The sequence below is a fragment of the Bombina bombina genome, chromosome 3, assembly GCF_027579735.1.
Source record: "Bombina bombina isolate aBomBom1 chromosome 3, aBomBom1.pri, whole genome shotgun sequence".
NCBI classification, from domain to species: Eukaryota; Metazoa; Chordata; class Amphibia; order Anura; family Bombinatoridae; genus Bombina; species Bombina bombina.
In genome coordinates this window covers 902535500-902558021 of record NC_069501.1, presented here as the reverse complement: position 1 = coordinate 902558021, position 22522 = coordinate 902535500, and the positions used below count along the sequence as shown (strand labels likewise).

General features: G+C 41.0%; 1 protein-coding gene across 1 annotated transcript in view; it reads left to right on the top strand.

The window, feature by feature from the left end:
• PIBF1 (progesterone immunomodulatory binding factor 1) overlaps positions 1–22522 on the top strand; it is a 608261-nt gene that overhangs the window by 191204 nt on the left and 394535 nt on the right. Inside the window, exon 10 of the mRNA XM_053707928.1 lies at positions 20448–20546. Within this exon, the coding sequence (XP_053563903.1) occupies positions 20448–20546 (99 nt within the window). The remainder of the gene's footprint in view (positions 1–20447; positions 20547–22522) is intronic.

The window sequence follows — 22522 nt, the reverse complement described above, 5'->3', positions numbered from 1 at the left end:
ATAATACGGGGAGAAATTACAGATGCCGCCTTTCAGATTGCCAAATTGGCGGCTAAGAATGCTGGATTTGCCATTTTAGCACGTAGAGCGTTATGGTTAAAATCTTGGTCTGCTGATGTGTCATCTAAGTCAAAGATTTTGGCTATTCCTTTCAAAGGAAAAACCCTATTCGGGCCTGACTTGAAAGAAATAATTTCTGACATCACGGGAGGTAAGGGTCATCTCCTGCCTCAGGATAAGACAGCTAAACTGAGGGGTAAACAAAATAATTTTCATTTCTTTCGGAACTTCAAAGGAGTCCCCTCTTCTTCCACTAAACAGGAAGGGACTTTTGCTCAGGCCAAGCCCATCTGGAGACCCAACCAGGCTTGGAACAAGGGTAAACAACCCAAGAAGCCCGCCTCTGCTACCAAGACAGCATGAAGGGGCTGCCCCCGATCCAGGACCGGATCTAGTAGGGGGCAGACTTTCTCTCTTTGCCCAGGCTTGGGTAAGAGATGTTCAGGACCCCTGGGCACTGAAAATCGTGGCCCACGGGTATCAACTGGAATTCAAAAATTCTCTCCCAAGGGGGAGGTTTCTTCTTTCACGATTGTCTGTAGACCAGATAAAGAGAGGCGTTCTTACGTTGTGTAAAAGACCTCTCTACTATGGGAGTAATTCGTCAACAGGGGCAGGGGTTTTGCTCAAATCTTTTCGTGGTCCCCAAAAAAGAGGGCACGTTTCGACCTATTTTAGATCTAAAAAGTTTCTCAGAGTCCCATCCTTCAAGATGGAGACTATTCGAACAATTCTGCCATTGATCCAGGAGGGTCAATATATGACTACCGTGGACTTGAAGGATGCATACGTTCATATTCCTATCCACAAGGATCATCATCAGTTCCTAAGGTTTGCCTTTCTGGACAAACATTTTCAGTTCGTGGCTCTTCCCTTCGGGTTGGCCACAGCACCCAGGATCTTCACAAAGGTTCTAGGGTCTCTTCTGGCGGTTCTCAGGCCGCGGGGCATTGCAATGGTGCCTTATCTGGACGATATTCTGATCCAGGCGTCATCTTACCATCTGACAAAGTCTCATACAGACATGGTTCTGTCCTTTCTGAGGACTCACGGGTGGAAGGTGAATCTAGAAAAGGGTTAATTAATTCCACAGACAAGGGTTCCCTTCTTGGGAACTCTAATAGATTCCATATCTATGAAAATTTCCTTGACGGAGGTCAGAAAGTTAAAGATTCTAAATACATGCCGAGCCCTTCAGTCCAATCCTCGGCCATCAGTGGCCCAGTGCATGGAGGTAATGGGATTGATGGTGGCGGCAATGGACATCATTCTGTTTGCTCGTTTTCATCTCAGACCACTACAGCTGAGCATGCTCAGGCAGTGGAATGGAGATTATGCAAATTTGTCTCCACAGATAGATCTGGATCAGGAGACAAGAGACTCTCTTCTTTGGTGGTTGTCGCAGGATCATCTGTCCCAAGGGACGTGCTTCCGCAGACCCTCATGGGTGATAGTGACGACGGACGCCAGCCTTCTAGGTTGGGGTGCAGTCTGGAATTTCCTGAAGGCTCAGGGTGTGTGGACTCAGTTGGAGTTACTTCTTCCAATCAATATTCTGGAATTGAGAGCAATATTCAATGCACTTCAGGCATGGCCTCAGTTGGCTTCGGACAAATTTATATCGCTTTCAGTCGGACAACATCACGACTGTGGCTTACACCAATCATCAGGGAGCAACAAGGAGTTCCTTAGCGATGACAGAAGTATACAAGATAATTCGGTGGGCGGAGGCCCACTCTTGTTATCTGTCAGCAATCTACATCCCAGGAGAGGACAACTGGGAAGCGGACTTTTTAAGCAGACAGACATTTCATCCGGGGGAGTGGGAACTCCATCCGGAGGTCTTTGCCACTCTGACCCTCAGATGGGGCAGACCGGAGTTGGATATGATGGCATCTCGTCAGAATGCCAAGCTTCCAAGATACGGATCCAGGTCAAGGGATCCTCAGGCCGAACTGATAGATGCCTTGGCAATGCCTTGGTCATTCAACCTAGCTTATGTGTTTCCACCATTTGCTCTCCTGCCCCGGGTGATTGCTCGGATCAAACAGGGGAGGGCTTCAGTAATTCTAATCGCACCTGTGTGGCCTCACAGGACTTGGTATGCCGATCTAGTGGACATGTCTTCTCTGCCGCCATGGAAGCTTCCATTTAGGCAGGACCTTCTCATTCAGGGACCCTTCCAACACCCAAATCTAGTTTCTCTTCAACTGACTGCTTGGAGATTGAACGCTTGATTTTATCTAAGCGGGGGTTCTCTGATTCGGTCATTGATACTTTGATTCAGGCACGTAAGCCTGTTACTAGAAAGATCTACCATAAGATATGGCGTAAATATCTTTATTGGTGCGAATCCAAGGGCTACTCATGGAGTAGGGTTAGGATTCCCAGGATTTTATCTTTTCTTCAAGATGGATTGGAGAAGGGGTTATCAGCAAGTTCCTTAAAGGGACAAATTTCTGCTTTGTCGATTTTACTACACAAACGTCTGGCAGATGTTCCCGACGTTCAGTCTTTTTGTCAGGCTCTGACCAGAATCAAGCCTGTGTTTAGACCAATTGCTCCACCCTGGAGTTTAATTTAGTTCTTAATGTTCTTCAAGGGGTTCCGTTTGAACCCATGCATTCCATAGATATTAAGTTGTTATCTTGGAAAGTTTTATTTTTGGTTGCTATTTCTTCTGCTCGTAGAGTTTCTGAGCCTTCAGCGTTACAATGTGACTCGATTATCTTATCTTCCATTCTGATAAGGTGGTTTTACGTACCAAACCTGTTTTCCTTCCTAAGGTTGTTTCTAATAAGAATATCAATCAGGAAATTGTTGTTCCTTCATTATGTCCTAATCCTCCTTCTAAGAAGGAGCGTCTGTTGCATAACTTGGACGAGGTCCGTGCCCTGAAGTTTTACTTGCAGGCGACTAAAGAATTTCGTCAATCATCTTCATTATTTGTTGTTTTTTCTGGAAAGCGTAGGGGCCAGAAAGCTACGGCTACCTCTCTTTCTTCTTGGCTGAAGAGTATCATCCGTCTGGCGTATAAGACTGCTGGACAGCAGCCTCCTGAAAGAATTACAGCTCATTCCACTAGGGCTGTGGCTTCCTCATGGGCGTTTAAAAACGATGCTTCTGTTGAACAGATTTGCAAGGCTGCAACTTGGTCGTCTCTTCACACTTTTTCCAAATTTTCCAAATTTGATAGTTTTGCTTCTTCTGAAGCTGTTTTTGGGAGAAAGGTTCTTCAAGCAGTGGTGCCTTCCGTTTAGGTTACTGTCTTGTCCCTCCCTTTCATCCCTTTCATCCGTGTCTTGTAGCTTTGGTATTGTATCCCACAAGTAAGGATGAAATCCGTGGACTCGTCATATCTTGTAAAAGAAAAGGAAATTCATGCTTACCTGATAAATGTATTTCTTTAAGATATGACGAGTCCACGGCCCTCCCTGTCATTTCTAAGACAGATATTTATTTTTTGTTAAACTTCAGTCACCTCTGCACCTTTGGCTTTTCCTTTCTCTTCCTAACTTCGGTCGAATGACTGGAGGGGGAGGTGAAGGGAGGAGCTATATATACATCTCTGCTGTGGTGCTCTTTGCCACTTCCTGCTAGCAGGAGGTTAAATCTCACAAGTAAGTATGAAATCCGTGTACTCGTCCTATCGTAAAAGAAATACATTTATCAGGTAAGCATAAATTTCCTTTTTTTACTTTAACATTGGTGGTGCTGCTATCCTCCTTTTGGAACCTGTATTTCTTCCACCTTGGTTGTTCCTGAGGAAGGACCTTCTGATCAGGGTCCATTCTTTCATCCAACTTTCATTTTTTTCTCTAAAGCTTTCTGCTTGGAGATTGAATGCTTAGTTCTGTCTAAGCGTGGTTTTTCTGTATCGGTCAATGAGACCATGATTTAGGCTCGTCAGCCTGTTACTGGTAACTTTTACCGTAAGGTATGGCCAAAATTTCAGAATCCCAGGACTACTCTTGGAAGTAGGGTCAGGATTCCTAGGCGTTTTGCCCTTTCTCCGGGAAGGTCTGGAGGTCGGTTTGTTAGTCATTTCCCTGAAGGTTCAGATTTCTGTGTTATCCTTTTTTACACAAGTGTCTGGGGATGCGCCAGATGTGTATTTCCTTTACCCTCATATTGGCATTTGAAATAGTTTATTTAGCCTGTGGTATCCCCACCTACCCTGAAAGTTTTTGGCCTTGTGGCCAAGCTATGTAAACACAGCCAGCAGAATAAATTACACTCCCAGTGGGATATAGAAGAGATAAGGTAATAAAATGTTAATTTTCCATTGTTCTCTCCAAGTATTGGTGATTGTTTTATGGACAGTTATAAGATAAAGCAGCAAGTATATGAACACAATGTGATAAAGTAATGAGATCTGATTATACTTAAAAGCAAAACCCATTTTATTAGGTTGTGGCTTCAAAACACAAAATCGGCTGATTCATATACACAAATAAGCCTTAAAAAAAGCAAATCTCATGCATTTTATACTCTGCATCTGATATAAAAAGTTATTAGAAACAAATTAAGGGAGATACAATGTTATAGTGTACTGCCCCTTTAAGTCTGTTGCTCCTCTTGGAGTTTTTACCTTGTTTTAAGGTTTTGCAGCATGCTCAGTTTGAGCCATAGCTTTCCATAAATTTAAAATTTTTATCTTGGAAGTTTTATTTTTTTGCTATATCTTCTGCTTGGAGAGTTTAGGTACTCTGCAGTGTGATTCGCTTTATCTTATTTTCGGATACGGCGGTTATTTATCCTAAGTGGAAATATTATTTGGGAATTTGTGTTCCCTCTCTGTGTTCTCATTCTTATCCCTTGAGGAACATGTGTGCACGATTTAGTTGCTGTGCATGCTTAATATTTTTTTTTCTGTAACAGAAAGCTACTGTTACTTCTCCTGTCTCTGGTTGAGAAGTCTAATTTGTTTGCTTTTCAGACTGCGGGGCTGCGGTCTCCTGAGAGAGTTAGGGATCACTTTATGAGGGCTGTCTCTTCTTCTTGGGCTTCACGGGTGAAGCTTCTGTGGATCGGTTTTGCAGGGCTGCACCTTGGTCTTTTTTTGCATTCTTTTTCCAAATTTAATTGATTTGATATTTGTGCCTCGGACGAGGTTTCTTTTGGAGGGAAGGTTCTTCAAACGGTGGTGCCTTCTGTTTAGGTTACCTGTCTTGTCCCTCCCTAATCATCTGTGTCCTCTAGCTTGGGTACTGATTCCCAACAGTAATTGATGATGCCGTGGAAAGAAAACTAAATTTTTGCTTACCTGATAAATTTCTTTCCGTATATGGTGAGTCCACGGCCCCGCCCTTTATTTTAAGACAGTTATTTCTTCTGTTAAGTGTGATCAGTCCACGGGTCATCATTACTTCTGGGATATTACTCCTCCCCAACAGGAAGTGCAAGAGGATTCACCCAGAAGAGCTGCATATAGCTCCTCCCCTCTACGTCACCCCCAGTCATTCTCTTGCACCCAACAACTAGATAGGATGTGTGAGAGGACTATGGTGATTTTATTTAGTTTTATTTCTTCAATCAAAAGTTTGTTATTTTTTAATAGCACCGGAGTGTGTTATTCCTTCTCTGGTGGAGTTTGAAGAAGAATCTACCAGAGTTTTTACTATGATTTTAGCCGGAGTTGTTAAGATCATATTGCTGTTTCTCGGCCATCTGAGGAGAGGTAAACTTCAGATCAGGGGACAGCGGGCAGTTTAATCTGCAAAGAGGTATGTAGCAGTTTTTATTTTCTGACAATGGAATTGATGAGAAAATCCTGCCATACCGACATAATATCATGTATGTATATTTAACATTTGAGTATTCTGGGGAATGGTACTTCACTGGAATTACACTGTGTATATAAGACTTTAGCCTAATTGCAAAGCAACAGGTTTTTTAATAACCCTTAATTTATGTTAAACGTTTTTGCTGGAATGTAAAATCGTTTTCATTTTCTGAGGTACTGGGTGAATAAAATGTTTGGGCACTATTTTTCCACTTGGCAGTTGCTTGATCTAATTATGACAGTTTACTGATCTCTCTCACTGTTGTGTGTGAGGGGGAGGGACCTTTTTTTTGGCGCTTTTGCTACGCATCAAAAATTTCAGTCAGAAGCTCATTGTTTTTTCCTGCATGTTCCGGTTTATCTCTACAGAACTCAGGGGTCTTCAAAGCTTGTTTGAGGGAAGTAATCTAACAGAGCTGTGAGATTATAGTTGACTGTGATAAAAAACGTTTATTCTTTAACTTTTTTATGCCATCAGGGTTAGTTTTTCTTTACTAATGGGAACAAACCTTTGCTAAATTGTGTTTTGTTTTTCAACTGTTATATATCTTTCAGTGCTTCTTAAAGCACAGTACGTTTTTTCATTGTGTTTTACTTGAATAATATTTCCAAGTTGCAAGTTTATTTGCTAGTGTGTTAAACATGTCTGATTCAGAGGATGAGACCTGTACTATTTGTGCCAACGCCAAAGTGGAGCCCAATAGAAATTTATGTACTAACTGTATTGATGCTACTTTAAATAAAAGTCAATCTGTACAAATTGAACAAATTTCACCAAACAACGAGGGGAGAGTTATGCCGACTAACTCGCCTCACGTGACAGTACCTGCATCTCCCGCTCGGGAGGTGCGCGATATGGTGGCGCCCAGTACATCTGGGCGGCCATTACAAATAACATTACAAGATATGGCTACTGTTATGACTGAGGTTTTGGCTAAATTACCAGATCTAAGAGGCAAGCGTGATCACTCTGGGGTGAGAACAGAGTGCGCTGATAATGCTAGGGCCATGTCAGATACTGCGTCACAACTTGCAGAACATGAGGACGGAGAGCTTCATTCTGCGGCTGACGGTTCTGATCCAAACAGATTGGATTCAGATATTTCAAATTTTAAATTTAAGCTGGAAAACCTCCGTGTATTACTAGGGGAGGTGTTAGCGGCCCTGAATGATTGTAACACAGTTGCAATACCAGAGAAAATGTGTAGGTTGGATAAATATTTTGCTGTACCAACAAGTACTCACGTTTTTCCTATACCTAAGAGACTAACTGAAATTATTACTAAGGAGTGGGATAGACCCGGTGTGCCGTTCTCACCCCCTCCGATATTTAGAAAGATGTTTCCAATAGACACCGCCACACGGGACTTATGGCAAACGGTCCCTAAGGTGGAGGGAGCAGTTTCTACTTTAGCTAAGCGTACCACTATCCCGGTAGAGGATAGCTGTGCCTTTTCAGATCCAATGGATAAAAAGTTAGAGGGTTACCTTAAGAAAATGTTTGTTCAACAAGGTTTTATATTGCAACCCCTTGCATGCATTGCGCCGGTCACGGCTGCAGCGGCATTCTGGATTGAGTCTCTAGAAGAGAACCTTAGTTCAGCTACGCTGGACGACATTTCGGACAGGCTTAGAATACTTAAGCTAGCTAATTCATTCATTTCGGAAGCCGTAGTACATTTAACTAAACTTACGGCTAAGAATTCCGGATTCGCCATTCAGGCGCGTAGAGCACTGTGGCTAAAATCCTGGTCAGCTGATGTAACTTCTAAGTCCAAATTACTTAATATACCTTTCAAGGGACAGACCTTATTTGGGCCCGGTTTGAAAGAAATTATCGCTGACATTACAGGAGGTAAGGGCCACGCCCTGCCTCAAGACAAAGCCAAACCTAAGGCTAGACAGTCTAATTTTCGTTCCTTTCGGAATTTCAAAGCAGGAGCAGCATCAACTTCCACTGCTCCAAAACAAGAAGGATCTGGTACTCGCTACAGACAAGGCTGGAGACCTAACCAGTCCTGGAACAAGGGCAAGCAGGCCAGGAAACCTGCTGCTGCCCCTAAAACAGCATGAATTGAGGGCCCCCGATCCAGGATCGGATCTAGTGGGGGGCAGACTTTCTCTCTTCGCCCAGGCTTGGGCAAGAGATGTCCAGGATCCCTGGGCGCTAGAGATAATATCTCAGGGATACCTTCTGGACTTCAAATACTCTCCTCCAAGAGAGAGATTTCATCTGTCAAGGTTGTCAACAAACCAAACAAAGAAAAAAGCGTTTCTACGCTGCATACAAGAACTATTGTTAATGGGAGTAATCCATCCAGTTCCACGGTCGGAACAGGGACAGGGGTTTTACTCAAATCTGTTTGTGGTTCCCAAAAAAGAGGGAACTTTCAGACCAATCCTGGATTTAAAGATCCTAAACAAATTCCTAAGAGTTCCATCATTCAAAATGGAGACTATTCGGACAATTTTACCCATGATCCAAGAAGGTCAGTACATGACCACAGTGGATTTAAAGGATGCTTACCTTCACATACCGATTCACAAAGATCATTACCGGTATCTAAGGTTTGCCTTTCTAGACAGGCATTACCAGTTTGTAGCTCTTCCATTCGGATTGGCTACAGCTCTAAGAATCTTCACAAAGGTTCTAGGTGCTCTTCTGGCGGTACTAAGACCGCGGGGAATTTCGGTAGCTCCGTACCTAGACGACATTCTGATACAAGCTTCAAGCTTTCAAACTGCCAAGTCTCATACAGAGTTAGTACTGGCTTTTCTAAGGTCACATGGATGGAAGGTGAACGAAAAGAAAAGTTCACTCGTTCCACTCACAAGAGTTCCCTTCCTGGGGACTCTTATAGATTCTGTAGAAATGAAGATTTACCTGACAGAGGACAGGTTAACAAGACTTCAAAGTGCTTGCCGCACCCTTCATTCCATTCAACACCCGTCAGTGGCTCAATGCATGGAGGTAATCGGCTTAATGGTAGCGGCAATGGACATAGTGCCATTTGCTCGCTTACACCTCAGACCACTGCAACTATGCATGCTAAGTCAGTGGAATGGGGATTACTCAGACTTGTCCCCTTCTCTGAATCTGGATCAAGAGACCAGAAATTCTCTTCTATGGTGGCTTTCTCGGCCACATCTGTCCAGGGGGATGCCATTCAGCAGACCAGACTGGACAATTGTAACAACAGACGCCAGCCTTCTAGGTTGGGGTGCCGTCTGGAATTCTCTGAAGGCTCAGGGACAATGGAGTCAGGAGGAGAGTCTCCTGCCAATAAACATTCTGGAATTGAGAGCAGTTCTCAATGCCCTCCTTGCTTGGCCCCAGTTGACAACTCGGGGGTTCATAAGGCTTCAGTCGGACAACATCACGACTGTAGCTTACATCAACCATCAGGGAGGGACAAGGAGCTCCCTAGCAATGATGGAAGTATCAAAGATAATTCGCTGGGCAGAGTCTCACTCTTGCCACCTGTCAGCAATCCACATCCCGGGAGTGGAGAACTGGGAGGCGGATTTCTTAAGTCGTCAGACTTTTCATCCGGGGGAGTGGGAACTTCATCCGGAGGTCTTTGCCCAAATACTTCGACGTTGGGGCAAACCAGAGATAGATCTCATGGCGTCTCGACAGAACGCCAAGCTTCCTTGTTACGGGTCCAGATCCAGGGATCCAGGAGCAGTCCTAATAGATGCCCTGACAGCACCTTGGGACTTCACGATGGCTTATGTGTTTCCACCCTTCCCGATGCTTCCTCGATTGATTGCCAGAATCAAACAGGAGAGAGCATCAGTGATTCTAATAGCACCTGCATGGCCACGCAGGACTTGGTATGCAGACCTGGTGGACATGTCATCCTGTCCACCTTGGTCTCTACCTCTGAAACAGGATCTCCTGATACAGGGTCCTTTCAAACATCAAAATCTAACTTCTCTGAAGCTGACTGCTTGGAAATTGAACGTTTGATTTTATCAAGACGTGGGTTTTCTGAGTCAGTTATTGACACCTTAATACAGGCTAGGAAGCCTGTTACCAGAAAGATTTACCATAAGATATGGCGTAAATACCTATATTGGTGTGAATCCAAAGGTTACTCTTGGAGTAAGGTTAGGATTCCTAGGATATTGTCCTTTCTACAAGAAGGTTTAGAAAAGGGTTTATCCGCTAGTTCATTAAAGGGACAGATCTCAGCTCTGTCTATTCTGTTACACAAACGTCTGTCAGAAGTGCCAGACGTTCAGGCTTTTTGTCAGGCTTTGGCGAGGATTAAGCCTGTGTTTAAAACTGTTGCTCCGCCATGGAGTTTAAACCTTGTTCTTAACGTTTTACAGGGCGTTCCGTTTGAACCCCTCCATTCCATTGATATAAAGTTGTTATCTTGGAAAGTTCTATTTTTAATGGCTATTTCCTCGGCTCGAAGAGTCTCTGAGTTATCAGCCTTACATTGTGATTCTCCTTATTTGATTTTTCATTCAGATAAGGTAGTTCTGCGTACTAAACCTGGGTTCTTACCTAAAGTAGTCACTAACAGGAATATCAATCAAGAGATTGTTGTTCCTTCTTTGTGCCCAAATCCTTCTTCGAAGAAGGAACGTCTACTACACAATCTGGACGTAGTTCGTGCCCTAAAATTTTACTTACAGGCAACTAAGGAATTTCGACAAACATCTTCTCTGTTTGTCGTGTACTCTGGTCAGAGGAGAGGTCAAAAGGCTTCTGCTACCTCTCTTTCCTTTTGGCTTCGTAGTATAATACGTTTAGCTTATGAGACTGCTGGACAGCAGCCTCCTGAAAGGATTACAGCTCATTCTACTAGAGCTGTGGCTTCCACTTGGGCCTTCAAGAATGAGGCCTCTGTTGAACAGATTTGCAAGGCTGCAACTTGGTCTTCGCTTCATACTTTTTCCAAATTTTACAAATTTGACACTTTTGCTTCCTCGGAGGCTATTTTTGGGAGAAAGGTTCTTCAGGCAGTGGTTCCTTCTGTATAAAGAGCCTGGCTATCCCTCCCGTCATCCGTGTACTTTTGCTTTGGTATTGGTATCCCAGAAGTAATGATGACCCGTGGACTGATCACACTTAACAGAAGAAAACATAATTTATGCTTACCTGATAAATTCCTTTCTTCTGTAGTGTGATCAGTCCACGGCCCGCCCTGTTTTTAAGGCAGGCAGTTATTTTTTAAATTATACTCCAGTCACCACTACACCCTTGGTTTCTCCTTTCTCGTTGGTCCTTGGTCGAATGACTGGGGGTGACGTAGAGGGGAGGAGCTATATGCAGCTCTGCTGGGTGAATCCTCTTGCACTTCCTGTTGGGGAGGAGTAATATCCCAGAAGTAATGATGACCCGTGGACTGATCACACTACAGAAGAAAGGAATTTATCAGGTAAGCATAAATTATGTTTTTTTACTAAGACTTCAGGCACCTCTACACCTTGTGTTACTGCTTTTTCTCCTTTACCTTCGGTCGAATGACTGGGGTTTGTGGGAAGGGAAGTTATACTTAACAGTTTATCTGTGGTGCTCTTTGCCTCCTCCTGCTGGCCAGGAGTGATATTCTCAACAGTAATGGATGATGCCATGGACTCACCATATCCGGAAAGAAAGAAATTTGTCAGGTAAGCATAAATTTAGTTTTCTCCTCCATGGGATCTTAACTTGGTATTAATTGTTTTGCAGGCTCCTCCTTTTGAAGCTATGCATAGGGTGGATATTAAACGTCTTTTTTGGAAATTTTCTTTTGGCTATCTCTTCTGCTAGAAGAGTTTCTGAATTATTTGCTCTTTCTTGTGATCTTTCTTATGTGATTTTTTACGGACTACTTTTTGCCTATGGGTTGTTTCTTCAGATAACATTAGCAGAAAGATTGTTGTTCCTTTTTTGTGTCCTAATCCCAAGAATGCTTCAGAGAGTTTGTTGCATACTTTAGATCAGGGGTATCAAACTCAAAGTATCTGGGGGCCACTGGTCAAGTGTTCTTCTCCCATGGGGGCTGCTTGAACTGAGTGAGCGCTCGGAAACCGGATATACTAGGAAATGCAAGTGACATTTATTCAAGTATTAGTAAAAATTGGGAGTTGTAGCCCACAATAGACATACACAGTTGTATATTTATCTTGTGAGTACCAAGTGAAGTGATCATCTTGGAACTGTATATCAATGTAAAAAGTGATATTTACCCAACGCAGTGCATGGTGGGAGTCTACACTGGATACTTTTGGCTAGATTTAGAGTTTTGTCGGTAAAGACCCGCGTAGCTAACGCAGCTTTTTTTTCCCCAACGCACCCTTAAGACAACGCTGGTATTTAGAGTTGTCTGAGGGGCTGCGTTAGGCTCCAAAAAGGGTGCGTTGAGCCGAATGTACCGCTACTTCAACCCTCAATACCAGGTGCGTTGCTTGCGGTAGCGGTAAGCTGGCAAAACGTGCTCGTGCACGATATCCCCATAGGAAACAATGGGGCAGTTTGGGATGAAAAAACGCCTGTTAGGGGAAACACTCTCTAAGTCTGCACCTAACACCCTAACATGAACCCCGAGTCTAAACACCCCTAGCCTTACACTTATTAACCCCTAATCTGCCGACCCCGCTATCGCTGACACTTGCATTATACTATTAACCCATAATCTCCCGATCCGGACACCGCCGCAACCTAAGTTATACCTATGTACCCCTAATCTGCTGCCCCTAACATCGCCGACACCTATATTATATTTATTAACCCCTAATCTGCCCCCCACCCAACGTCGCCGCTACCTTACCTACACTTATTAACCCCTAATCTGCCGACCGGACCTCGCTGCTACTCTAATAAAGTTATTAACCCCTAAACCGCCGCACTCCCGCCTCGCAAACCCTATAATAAATAGTATTAACCCCCTAATCTTCCCCCCCCCCCCCACGTCGCCGCCACCTAACTACAAGTATTAACCCCTAATCTGCCGACCGGACCTCGCCGCTACTCTAATAAATGTATTAAGCCCTAAAGCTAAGTCTAACCCTAACCCTAACACCCCCCTAAATTAAATATAATTTTAATCTAACAAAATAAATTAAATCTTATTAACTAAAGTATTCCTATTTAAAACTAAATACTTACCTGTAAAATAAACCCTAATATAGCTACATTATAACGAATAATTATATTGTAGCTATTTTAGGATTTATATTTATTTTACAGGCAACTTTGTATTTATTTTAACTAGGTACAATAGCTATTAAATAGTTATTAATCAGCCAATCAAATTCAAGTTCAATCCGATTGGGCTGATCCAATCAGCCAATCGGATTGAGCTCGCATTCTATTGTCTGTTCCGATCAGCCAATAGAATGCAAGCTCAATCTGATTGGCTGATTGGATCAGCCAATCTGATTTTTCCTACCTTAATTCCGATTGGCTGATAGAATCCTATCAGCCAACCGGAATTCAAGGGACGCCATCTTGGATGACGTCATTTAAAGGAACCGTCATTCGTCGTCTAGTTGTCGGTCAAGAAGGATATTCCGCGCCGGAGGTCTTGAAGATGGAGCCACTCCTCGTCGGATGGATGAAGATAGAAGATGCCGCTTGGATGAAGATGTCTGCCGGTCCGGATGTCCTCTTCTGCCCGGATAAGATGAAGACTTCTGCCGGTCTGGATGTCCTCTTCTGCCCCATCGGATGAAGACTTCGGCCCGGCTGGGTGAACACGATTCAAGGTAGGGAGATCTTCAGGGGGGTAGTGTTAGGTTTATTTAAGGGGGGTTTGGGTTAGAGTAGGGTTATGTGGGTGGTGGGTTTTAATGTTGGGGGGGTTATATTTTTTTTTACAAGCAAAAGAGCTTTGGGGCATGCCCCGCAAAAAGCCCTTTTAAGGGCTGGTAAAAGAGCTGGTTACTTTTTAATTTAGAATAGGGTAGGGACCTTTATTATTTTGGGGTTTTTTTTAATTTTATTAGGGGGCTTAGAGTAGGTGTAATTAGCCTAATATTCTTGTAATCTTTTTTTATTTTTTGTAATTTAGTTTAGTTTATTTAATTATATGTAATTGTAGGTAATTTATTTAATACATTTATTGATAGTATAGTGTTAGATTTAATTGTAACTTAGGTTAGGATTTATTTTACTGGTAATTTTGTAATTATTTTAACTAGGTAGCTATTAAATAGTTATTAACTATTTAATAGCTATTGTACCTAGTTAAAATAAATACAAAGTTGCCTGTAAAATAAATATAAATCCTAAAATAGCTACAATATAATTATTCGTTATATTGTAGCTATATTAGGGTTTATTTTACAGGTAAGTATTTAGTTTTAAATAGGAATACTTTAGTTAATAAGATTTAATTTATTTCGTTAGATTAAAATTATATTTAATTTAGGGGGGGTTAGGGTTAGACGTAGCTTTAGGGGTTAATACATTTATTAGAGTAGCGGCGAGGTCCGGTCGGCAGATTAGGGGTTAATACTTGAAGTTAGGTGGCGGCGACGTTGGGGGGGGGGGCAGATTAGGGGTTAATACTATTTATTATAGGGTTTGCGAGGCGGGAGTGCGGCGGTTTAGGGGTTAATACATTTATTATAGTAGCAGCGAGGTCCGGTCGGCAGATTAGGGTTTAATAAGTGTAGTTAGGTAGCGGCAACGTTGGGGGGGGGCAGATTAGGGGTTAATAAATATTATGTAGGTGTCGGCGATGTTAGGGGCAGCAGATTAGGGGTTCATAGGGATAATGTAGGTGGCAGCGATGTGCGGTCGGCAGATTAGGGGTTAAAAATATTTATTATAGTGGCGGCGATGTGGGGGGACCTCGGTTTAGGGGTACATAGGTAGTTTATGGGTGTTTGTGTACTTTAGAGCATTGTAGTTAAGAGCTTTATAAACCGGCGTTAGCCCAGAAAGCTCTTAACTACAGCCTTTCCATGGGCGGTAGAAGTTTTGTCGGTAGAGTTGTAACGCTCACTTCAGCCAAGACTCTAAATACCAGCGTTAGGAAGATCCCATTGAAAAGATAGGATACGCAATTGGCGTAAGGGGATCTGCGGTATGGAAAAGTTGCGGCTTGAAAGTGAGCGGTACACCTTTACCTACCTGACTCTAAATACCTGCGGGCGGCCAAAAGCAGCGTTAGGACCCCCTTAACGCTGCTTTTGATGGCTAACGCAGAACTCTAAATCTAGGGGTCTGTCTTTATACTTGTCTTGTGAGTGCCTATAGAGAATATCAAATTAATGGTTTACCTATTAAACAAGGGAGGGCCAGATTAAACTATTTTAAGGGCCGCACTTGGCCCTGGGGCCTGTACTTTGAGACCACTGCTTTAGATGTTGTTATGGCATTGAAATATTACATTGATGCTACTATGGACTTCTAGATTCTTCATTCACTTTCTGGTCGTAGAAAAGATCTGAAAGTTTCTGCTGTTTCTTTGGCCTCTTGGTTGAAACTTTTTATTCACAAGGCTTACTTGGAAGCAGGTCAGTTTCCACTGCAGCCGATTACTGCTTATTGTACTAGGTCAGTTGCCACTTATTGGGCCTTCAAGAATGAGGCTTCAGTTGACCAGTAGGCAGCTACTTGGTCTTCTTTGCATACTTTTACAAAATGTTACCATTTTGATGTTTTTGCTTCTTCTGAAGCAGCTTTGGTAGGAAGGTTCTTCAGGCAGTTGTCTGTTTGATTTTTGTTAATTTCTCAGTGAAAAATATGTCTTTAAATCCCTCCCTTTATGTTATTTCTCATGGACTCCACAGCTTGGGTATTAGTTCCTTCTATGAAAGAAAATATAATTTATGCTTACCTGATAAATTTATTTATTTCATGTTGGTGAGATACCATGAGACCCTACCCCTATGTTTTTTTGAGGTTAGTTTCTTTTTCAGCACATCTTTTATTTTCCCCTGCTCCTTTTATGGCTGTTATTACTTTTTCTTACCTCACTTGCTTGGCTATTAGACTGAGGTATGTGTGAGATGGGAGGGTTTTTTATAGGACTATTGGAGTTTGGGAACCTTTGCCTCCTCCTAGTGGTAGAGGAGAATAATTTCCAGGAGTAATAGATCGTGGACTCTCACCACCATGAGATAAATGATTTTCTCAGGTAAGCATAAATTATGTTGTTGTTTTTTTTAATTAATTTATTTATATTTCATTAATATAATTTTCCTAAGAACATTGTGAGACAGAGCCTATGTAATCTCCATGTTATAGTCAAGAAAAGTATAGAAAAGTCACATTTGATTAAATATTTGAAGCTATGATCAGTCTATCCATTTTGTTGTCAGAGGGTTGCAAAATATTACATGAGATATTTCAGGCAAGGGGAAATGTGTAAATGAAAATCCAGGAATCAGTTCAAACAACAGGAAATGTGCACTATTAAATCTTAATTTACCCTTAATGAGCTTCATGTCATGTTTGACCTTAAACATGACTGGCTTTTATAATTTGTTGTGTGTTGTTTTTTTTTTACTCCTATGGGTGAGAGTCAACTAGTGTACCTTGTTTGCAGTGTTTGTTTATATTTGTTGTTATTCCCTAACATTTGAACCCAGTGTGCTATGAGGTATTTAATTATCAGGGGATGTGCTCAGTTTATTCTGAGAGTGCTTCCCTGCACCAAGTTTATTCAAATAGTGTTGCCTAAGACATGACTTGCACATACTGTCCAGCCTGTGAATGTAGTTACTAGGTTTTATTTGCATTTTCTAGTAAGATAACTTTTAGCTGGAACTCCCTGACCTGTGTAATTTGCAGCATTGTTAGAAGGCAACAAGGAAGGCTTAGGTTACTTTAGGTGCTTTGATGAGTCATTTCTGTAACTAAAGCTGGAACTAAATCCTGAATTATGTGTGTACATATATAGATAGATATATATGTTATAGTCAGTTTGTTACAAACGTATGTGCTGTTTTGCAATCCTTAAATACACCCCTTGAAAAGCCAATTGAATGTCTTTTATTGTGCTTGCTTTTCTGTGGCCAGTTAGTGACATATATAAACAAGCTCTTGTAAATATCAGCCAATCACTATATGTAGAAGTATCAGGGTTCTGCATTCCACAGAATGCACTCCAGCCTTTATGTGGGGAGTGTAAACACTACAAATTGTAGAGTTAATTACAGGAAAAACAGGCAAAATAAATAATGAAAGTTCATTGCACTTTTTTTTTTATTATCCATAATTTAACATTTTGAGCCAGATTACAAATGGAGCGATGTCTTAATGTACGCCCGTAAAGGGGCAAATGTGCCCATTTACAGGGGCATTTTAAATAACCAGCCATTACAAGTGGTTGGTTAATGTGATTGTGAGCTTGTGGTTTTACTTTGCGCTAGAAATCATTAACCAGAGGTCAGACCTCTGGTTAATGATAAAAAGATGCTGAATAAAAAACTGCATAAAGCAGTTATAAGGGGTTAAAGTGAGGGGATGTGGGGTATTAGGAAAAAAAACACACTGAAAGTGCCTTTACATAGATGTCAATGGGGGACTGTGTTTTCACTATAAATATATTTGTTTATACTTATATACGTATATATTTATGTGTTAATATAACACATATAAACACACAAATGCATATAACTATATATATATATATATATATATATATATATATATATATATATATATATATATAGCTGCACGATTTGCACTGCACTAGGTGGTTTGCCATGTCTGTCAGCATGAAAACGAGGCTCCCTTTGAACTCTATGGAAGCGCGCTCTCATGAGCACTTGGCTTCCATGCAATGTGAATTGTGAACCCGAGGTAGCGTTCGCATTGTGCCACACTTGTAATACCAGAGCACATTTACATGCACTGGTATTACTGAGTGGAGTGCAAATATTGTGCTTGCGTAAGTGCAATATTGCGCTCCACTCATAATCTAGCACTTTATAGGGAATGGAAATTTGAGTTAATTATCCATTTAAATAATTAACAGACATAAATAATGCATGACATTTGTCCTGTATTTTAATACATTAGATAATAAGAGAAACTTGTCACAAGTATAAGCAAAATCCAACATAATATTTCTCTATACCATGTTCAGTTTTGTCATCCCTTACATTTTATCTTGGGTGCGTCCTGATGAGGTAATATCGGTAACTTGTCATTTTGACATTTACACAGTTTCTTTGAAGAATGGGTCCGAATACATTATTACATCAGTGAATAACCTATTCTCAGAAATAACAATGAAAATAACTATAAAATGGGCAATGCAGAAACCAGCAACTCAGAACATGTCAGGGGAAGCAGACAGTAGCTTTTAATTACGTTGTATAATTTCTCCCATTCGATTATATTAATAATCTCATAATAGTCTTATGAAAAAGCTCAATAAATGCTCTTTATTTTTTAAGGGTTTTTGGCATTCTCTTAGCTATTGTATTGTTTTTTTTCTTTATAGAAAGGAAGGTTAATTTACTGGTCTGTATATGGCCAGCCTCTACAGTTTGTATAAATTTAAGTGACAGTAAAGTCATTTTTTTACATTCAAGGGTATGTTAAATGTTATTACATTTGTTTTATCTGAAAGAAAAGAACAAAGATATGTTTCTGTGCTAGATAAAACTATGTTTTGTTTTCCTCTTTGTGGAGCTGTGACACTGCCTGCAAATAGCGTTATTGGTGTTGGACTTATCAACTGGTGCTCCCTTGGTGCTTTATACTTTATTTCTAAGCATAGTCACCTTCCTGAGTCACTCTCAATGCTAATGAGTCACCACCTTAACATGATATGCAACTTATGTGGACATGTTGCCATCACAGATATTTTGTTTGAGCAGCATCTAGGAGGGCAGTGTTCTGCATTCCACAGAAGGCACTCTAGCCACTCTTGTTGGCATGGAAACACTGCAGTTTTCAGAGTTAAATTACTGGAAAAGCAGATAAAAGTATTGTTGTTATTATTATCATCATTGTATTTATGAAGCGCCAACATATTACGCAGCGCTGTAACATTAGGTATACAGTTATGAGTACAATAATAAAAGACATTTACATAAATTATAGGTATAAACAGATGATATTTACATAAATCATTAAGGGTAGAGGGCCCTGCCCTTGAGTCAATGTAAGCTGTAAACCATCTTTACATAAATTGATTAACGGGACAGTTGGACTCATGAGCTTGCATTCTAATAGAAGTACATGGGGAAGGTGAGGAAGAGAGAAACATAAGTAGAATGAGACATCACATCTTAATGTAATTTGTATGATAAGGTGCAGTTCTAGAAAAGTCTTGCAGACAAGAGTGTGTTTAAATAAAAAGAGAGAAGCGCTCAACCCGGGAACGAACAATAGCATAATAGCTTGTTCTGTGGATAGTTACCACCCAAGAAGCAGCCTCTTTTTGCTCAACATGTGCCTTTCACAGAGAAGAACTTTCCTGAAGCATATCAGTCTGATCCTGACTTCACAGTACAGTCCAGCCCCGAAATACCAGGCAATCCCTCTCTGAACGAGAGAAACAGCAAAACCCCAGACGTACGTTTCGGCCTATTGTGGGCCTCGTCAGTGAGGTGCAGCCACATCTGGATTGAGAGAAGCGCTCAACCTGGGAACGAACAATAGCATAATAGCTTGTTCTATGGCTAATTACCACCCAATCAGCAGCCTGAGGAAGTAATAAGAGATGAGGTGAGAAGTAGGTCTTGGGCAGACGGAGGGGGTGGGTTAGGGAGTATTTGCAGACAGGGTCAGAAATATAGGAGGGTGCCATGTTGGTGAGGGCTCTGTATGTTAGCCTCAAAAATAACATTTTAAATTTTGACCCTAAGGGAAGCAAGTGGAGGTGTTGGGAAAGAGGTGTAGCAGATGTGGAGCAATGCTTAAGGAAATTGAACCTGGATTGCAGTGGGGACAGGTGGTAGTTTGGGAGACCGGAGAAGATAGAGTTGCAGTAGTCAAGGCGGGAAATAAGGGAGTTGATAAGGATCTTAGTTGTGTCTTGAGTGAGGAAGGGACAAATCTTAGAGACATTTTTAGGGGGAAGCAGTAGGGATTAGCTAAGGACCTAATGTGGGGAACTAAAGAATGTTCTGAGTCAAGTGTGACCCCAAGGCAACGGGCCTTAGGGGTTGAGGTGATAAGAGAGTAGTCCACAGTAAGTGAGATTTGGGAAATGGGGAGATTGGTAGAAGGAAGAAATAGGAGTTCAGTTTTTCGAGAGGTTCAGTAATCTTAAAAGTGCCTTGCAATGTTTTTTTATGATGCATAATTAATAATTTTGTGATGATTGACATTTTGGGTTTAATGTCCTATTAGTGCTGCATTCATGTCATACAACCATTGTCCATTTTATTTCTGTTTTGTGTGAATCAGATTATTAAGTGTACATTATATTATGGGGCCATGGCCAAATTATTAAAAACTCTTTTTCAGCGTGTATAACTTTTGATTATGGTATTGTATGGATTTGTCTAAAATTTTTCAATTAACCCTTGACTTTGAATATTTTTAAGTTTTTTTTTGTTTGTTTTATTTTAGATTTTCTTTGTTTTTACCCAATTGTAAATGAGCATAATACATTTTTTATTTGCACCTTTCGGGGCAAGTTTCTGTCCCCCTTTAAAATGTGTTTTTTTTTTTTTTAATTTGTTTTAGAAATCTTAGAGAAGCAAGAGACAATGCCGTTGCTGAAAAAGAGCGAGCAGTTTCAGCTGAGAGAGACGCATTGTTAAAATATGAGCAGCTTTTGGAGCAGTAAGTCTTGCAAACCGTGTGTGTGTGTGTTTGTTCTAGTAACTTACTTGTATTGCTAACAAGGAACTGTTACAGGTGGAGAATAATGTGGAGCTCACACTGCCAATTATGTATAGAGCGGGTAGGACTGCTCTATACATCACTACACTACTGAAATGGCGAGGGGGAGGGCAGAAACACAGAGACAGGGAATTAGTAAAACGTATTGTATATTTACATAACTAAATAAAAAAAAAACTTACGGATTGCTTGCCAAACTTACTTTTTATATAATGATGGGTTCCACTTCCAGTAAAATTTACCATCACTTTAAACCATGACACCAGTAATTACAATTTTCAGGCAGCATTTTTGCATGTAATTTCCTCAGCTGACTGAAAAAGAAGCATGGCAACAATTAGGATGTGATTCTTAGCACCAGCATAGGAAGGTTTGGTGAATCATCTCCAAGAGGCTTGCCTGATTATATTGCAGGACAATATTAGTAACTAATGTATACGTTTAGATTTGTTTATATGTTCTTATATTCTTATATGCTAAACTGATATAAATGGGTTCCTTCTGTTTGGCAGAAGTATTAACTGCATGTGAAGAATAACAGATAATGCAGCATGTAAAAGAATGACAGGTAGTGGGGTTAAAGGGATCAAATACAACAGAACGGTTACTACCCATTATGCATTTTTTTTTCTTCCAGTGTCTGCAGCTCTCTCTTATTTTAACCCCTTACAGGTGCCAGTTGGTCATGCTTCTCATACTTTGTGCCGCCATCTTAGGTATTTTAGCACTCTGTGGAAGAATCTGTGCACATTTACAGATCAATGACATTGGTGAGGGTTTTTTTTTTTGACAGATGTGCTGTACACTTAAAGGGACATGAAACCCAAATTTTTTCTTTCATGATTTAAGTAGGCCATACAATTTTAAACAACTTTCCAGTTTACTTCTATTATCAAATTTGCTTCATTCTCTTGGTATGCTTTGTTGAAGGAGCAGCAATGCACAACTGGTTTCTAACTGAGCACATCGGTGAGCCAATCACAGTCGGTATATATATGCAGCCACCAATCAGCAGCTAGAACCTAGGTTTTTTGCTGCTCCTGAGCCTTCCTAGATAAATCTTTCAGCAAGGGATAACAAGATAAGGAAGCAAATTAAATAATAGAAATTAATTATAAAGTTGTTTAAAATTGTATTCTCTGTCTGAATCACGAAAGAAATTGTTTGTGTTTCATGTCCCTTTAAGGTTAGTTTGCATAATACGGAGCGGGATCTTTAAATTTTGTGTAGGGTCTGCATTGCTCTATATTATTTATGGGGCCAAATATTTATATACGCTTTGTAACTTTTAGACTGCTTATAAAATCTGCAAGAATGTAAACTTCCCACTCTGTATTGTGTGTGCTTACCCATGGAGCACAATATAGCTGTGAACAAGCCAGCAACATCACTAAACTGTGAATGGCAATGTCTAGTATCTCCATGATGGCAGTAATCAGAATGAAAATGCAGAGATTCACTAACCAGCGCTTGTGATTGGTTAAAACAAGAGAACGGCTCTGAAGAAAGCTGCAGGTACAGGGGGAAAACAATAGCATGGTGAGTAGTTACCACTCTGTTTAATACTGGTGATAAAAGTGGGAGAGACATTAGATATTTTGTTTTTAGGGCACTTGAAAGGGCGAGGAAGGTCTGAGAAGCACAAGGGAGGTTTATGCACTTGTTAAAGGTGTGTAACATATTACATTTTAGTGTGTTTTATATGGTGAGAAATAATGTAGTACAGACAATACTTCCTCTGGTTAGATTTATTTCTTCTTTTCTCCAACATTGGTGTGTCCGGTCCACGGCGTCATCCTTACTTGTGGGATATTCTCTTCCCCAACAGGAAATGGCAAAGAGTCCCAGCAAAGCTGGTCACATGATCCCTCCTAGGCTCCGCCCACCCCAGTCATTCTCTTTGCCGTTGCACAGTT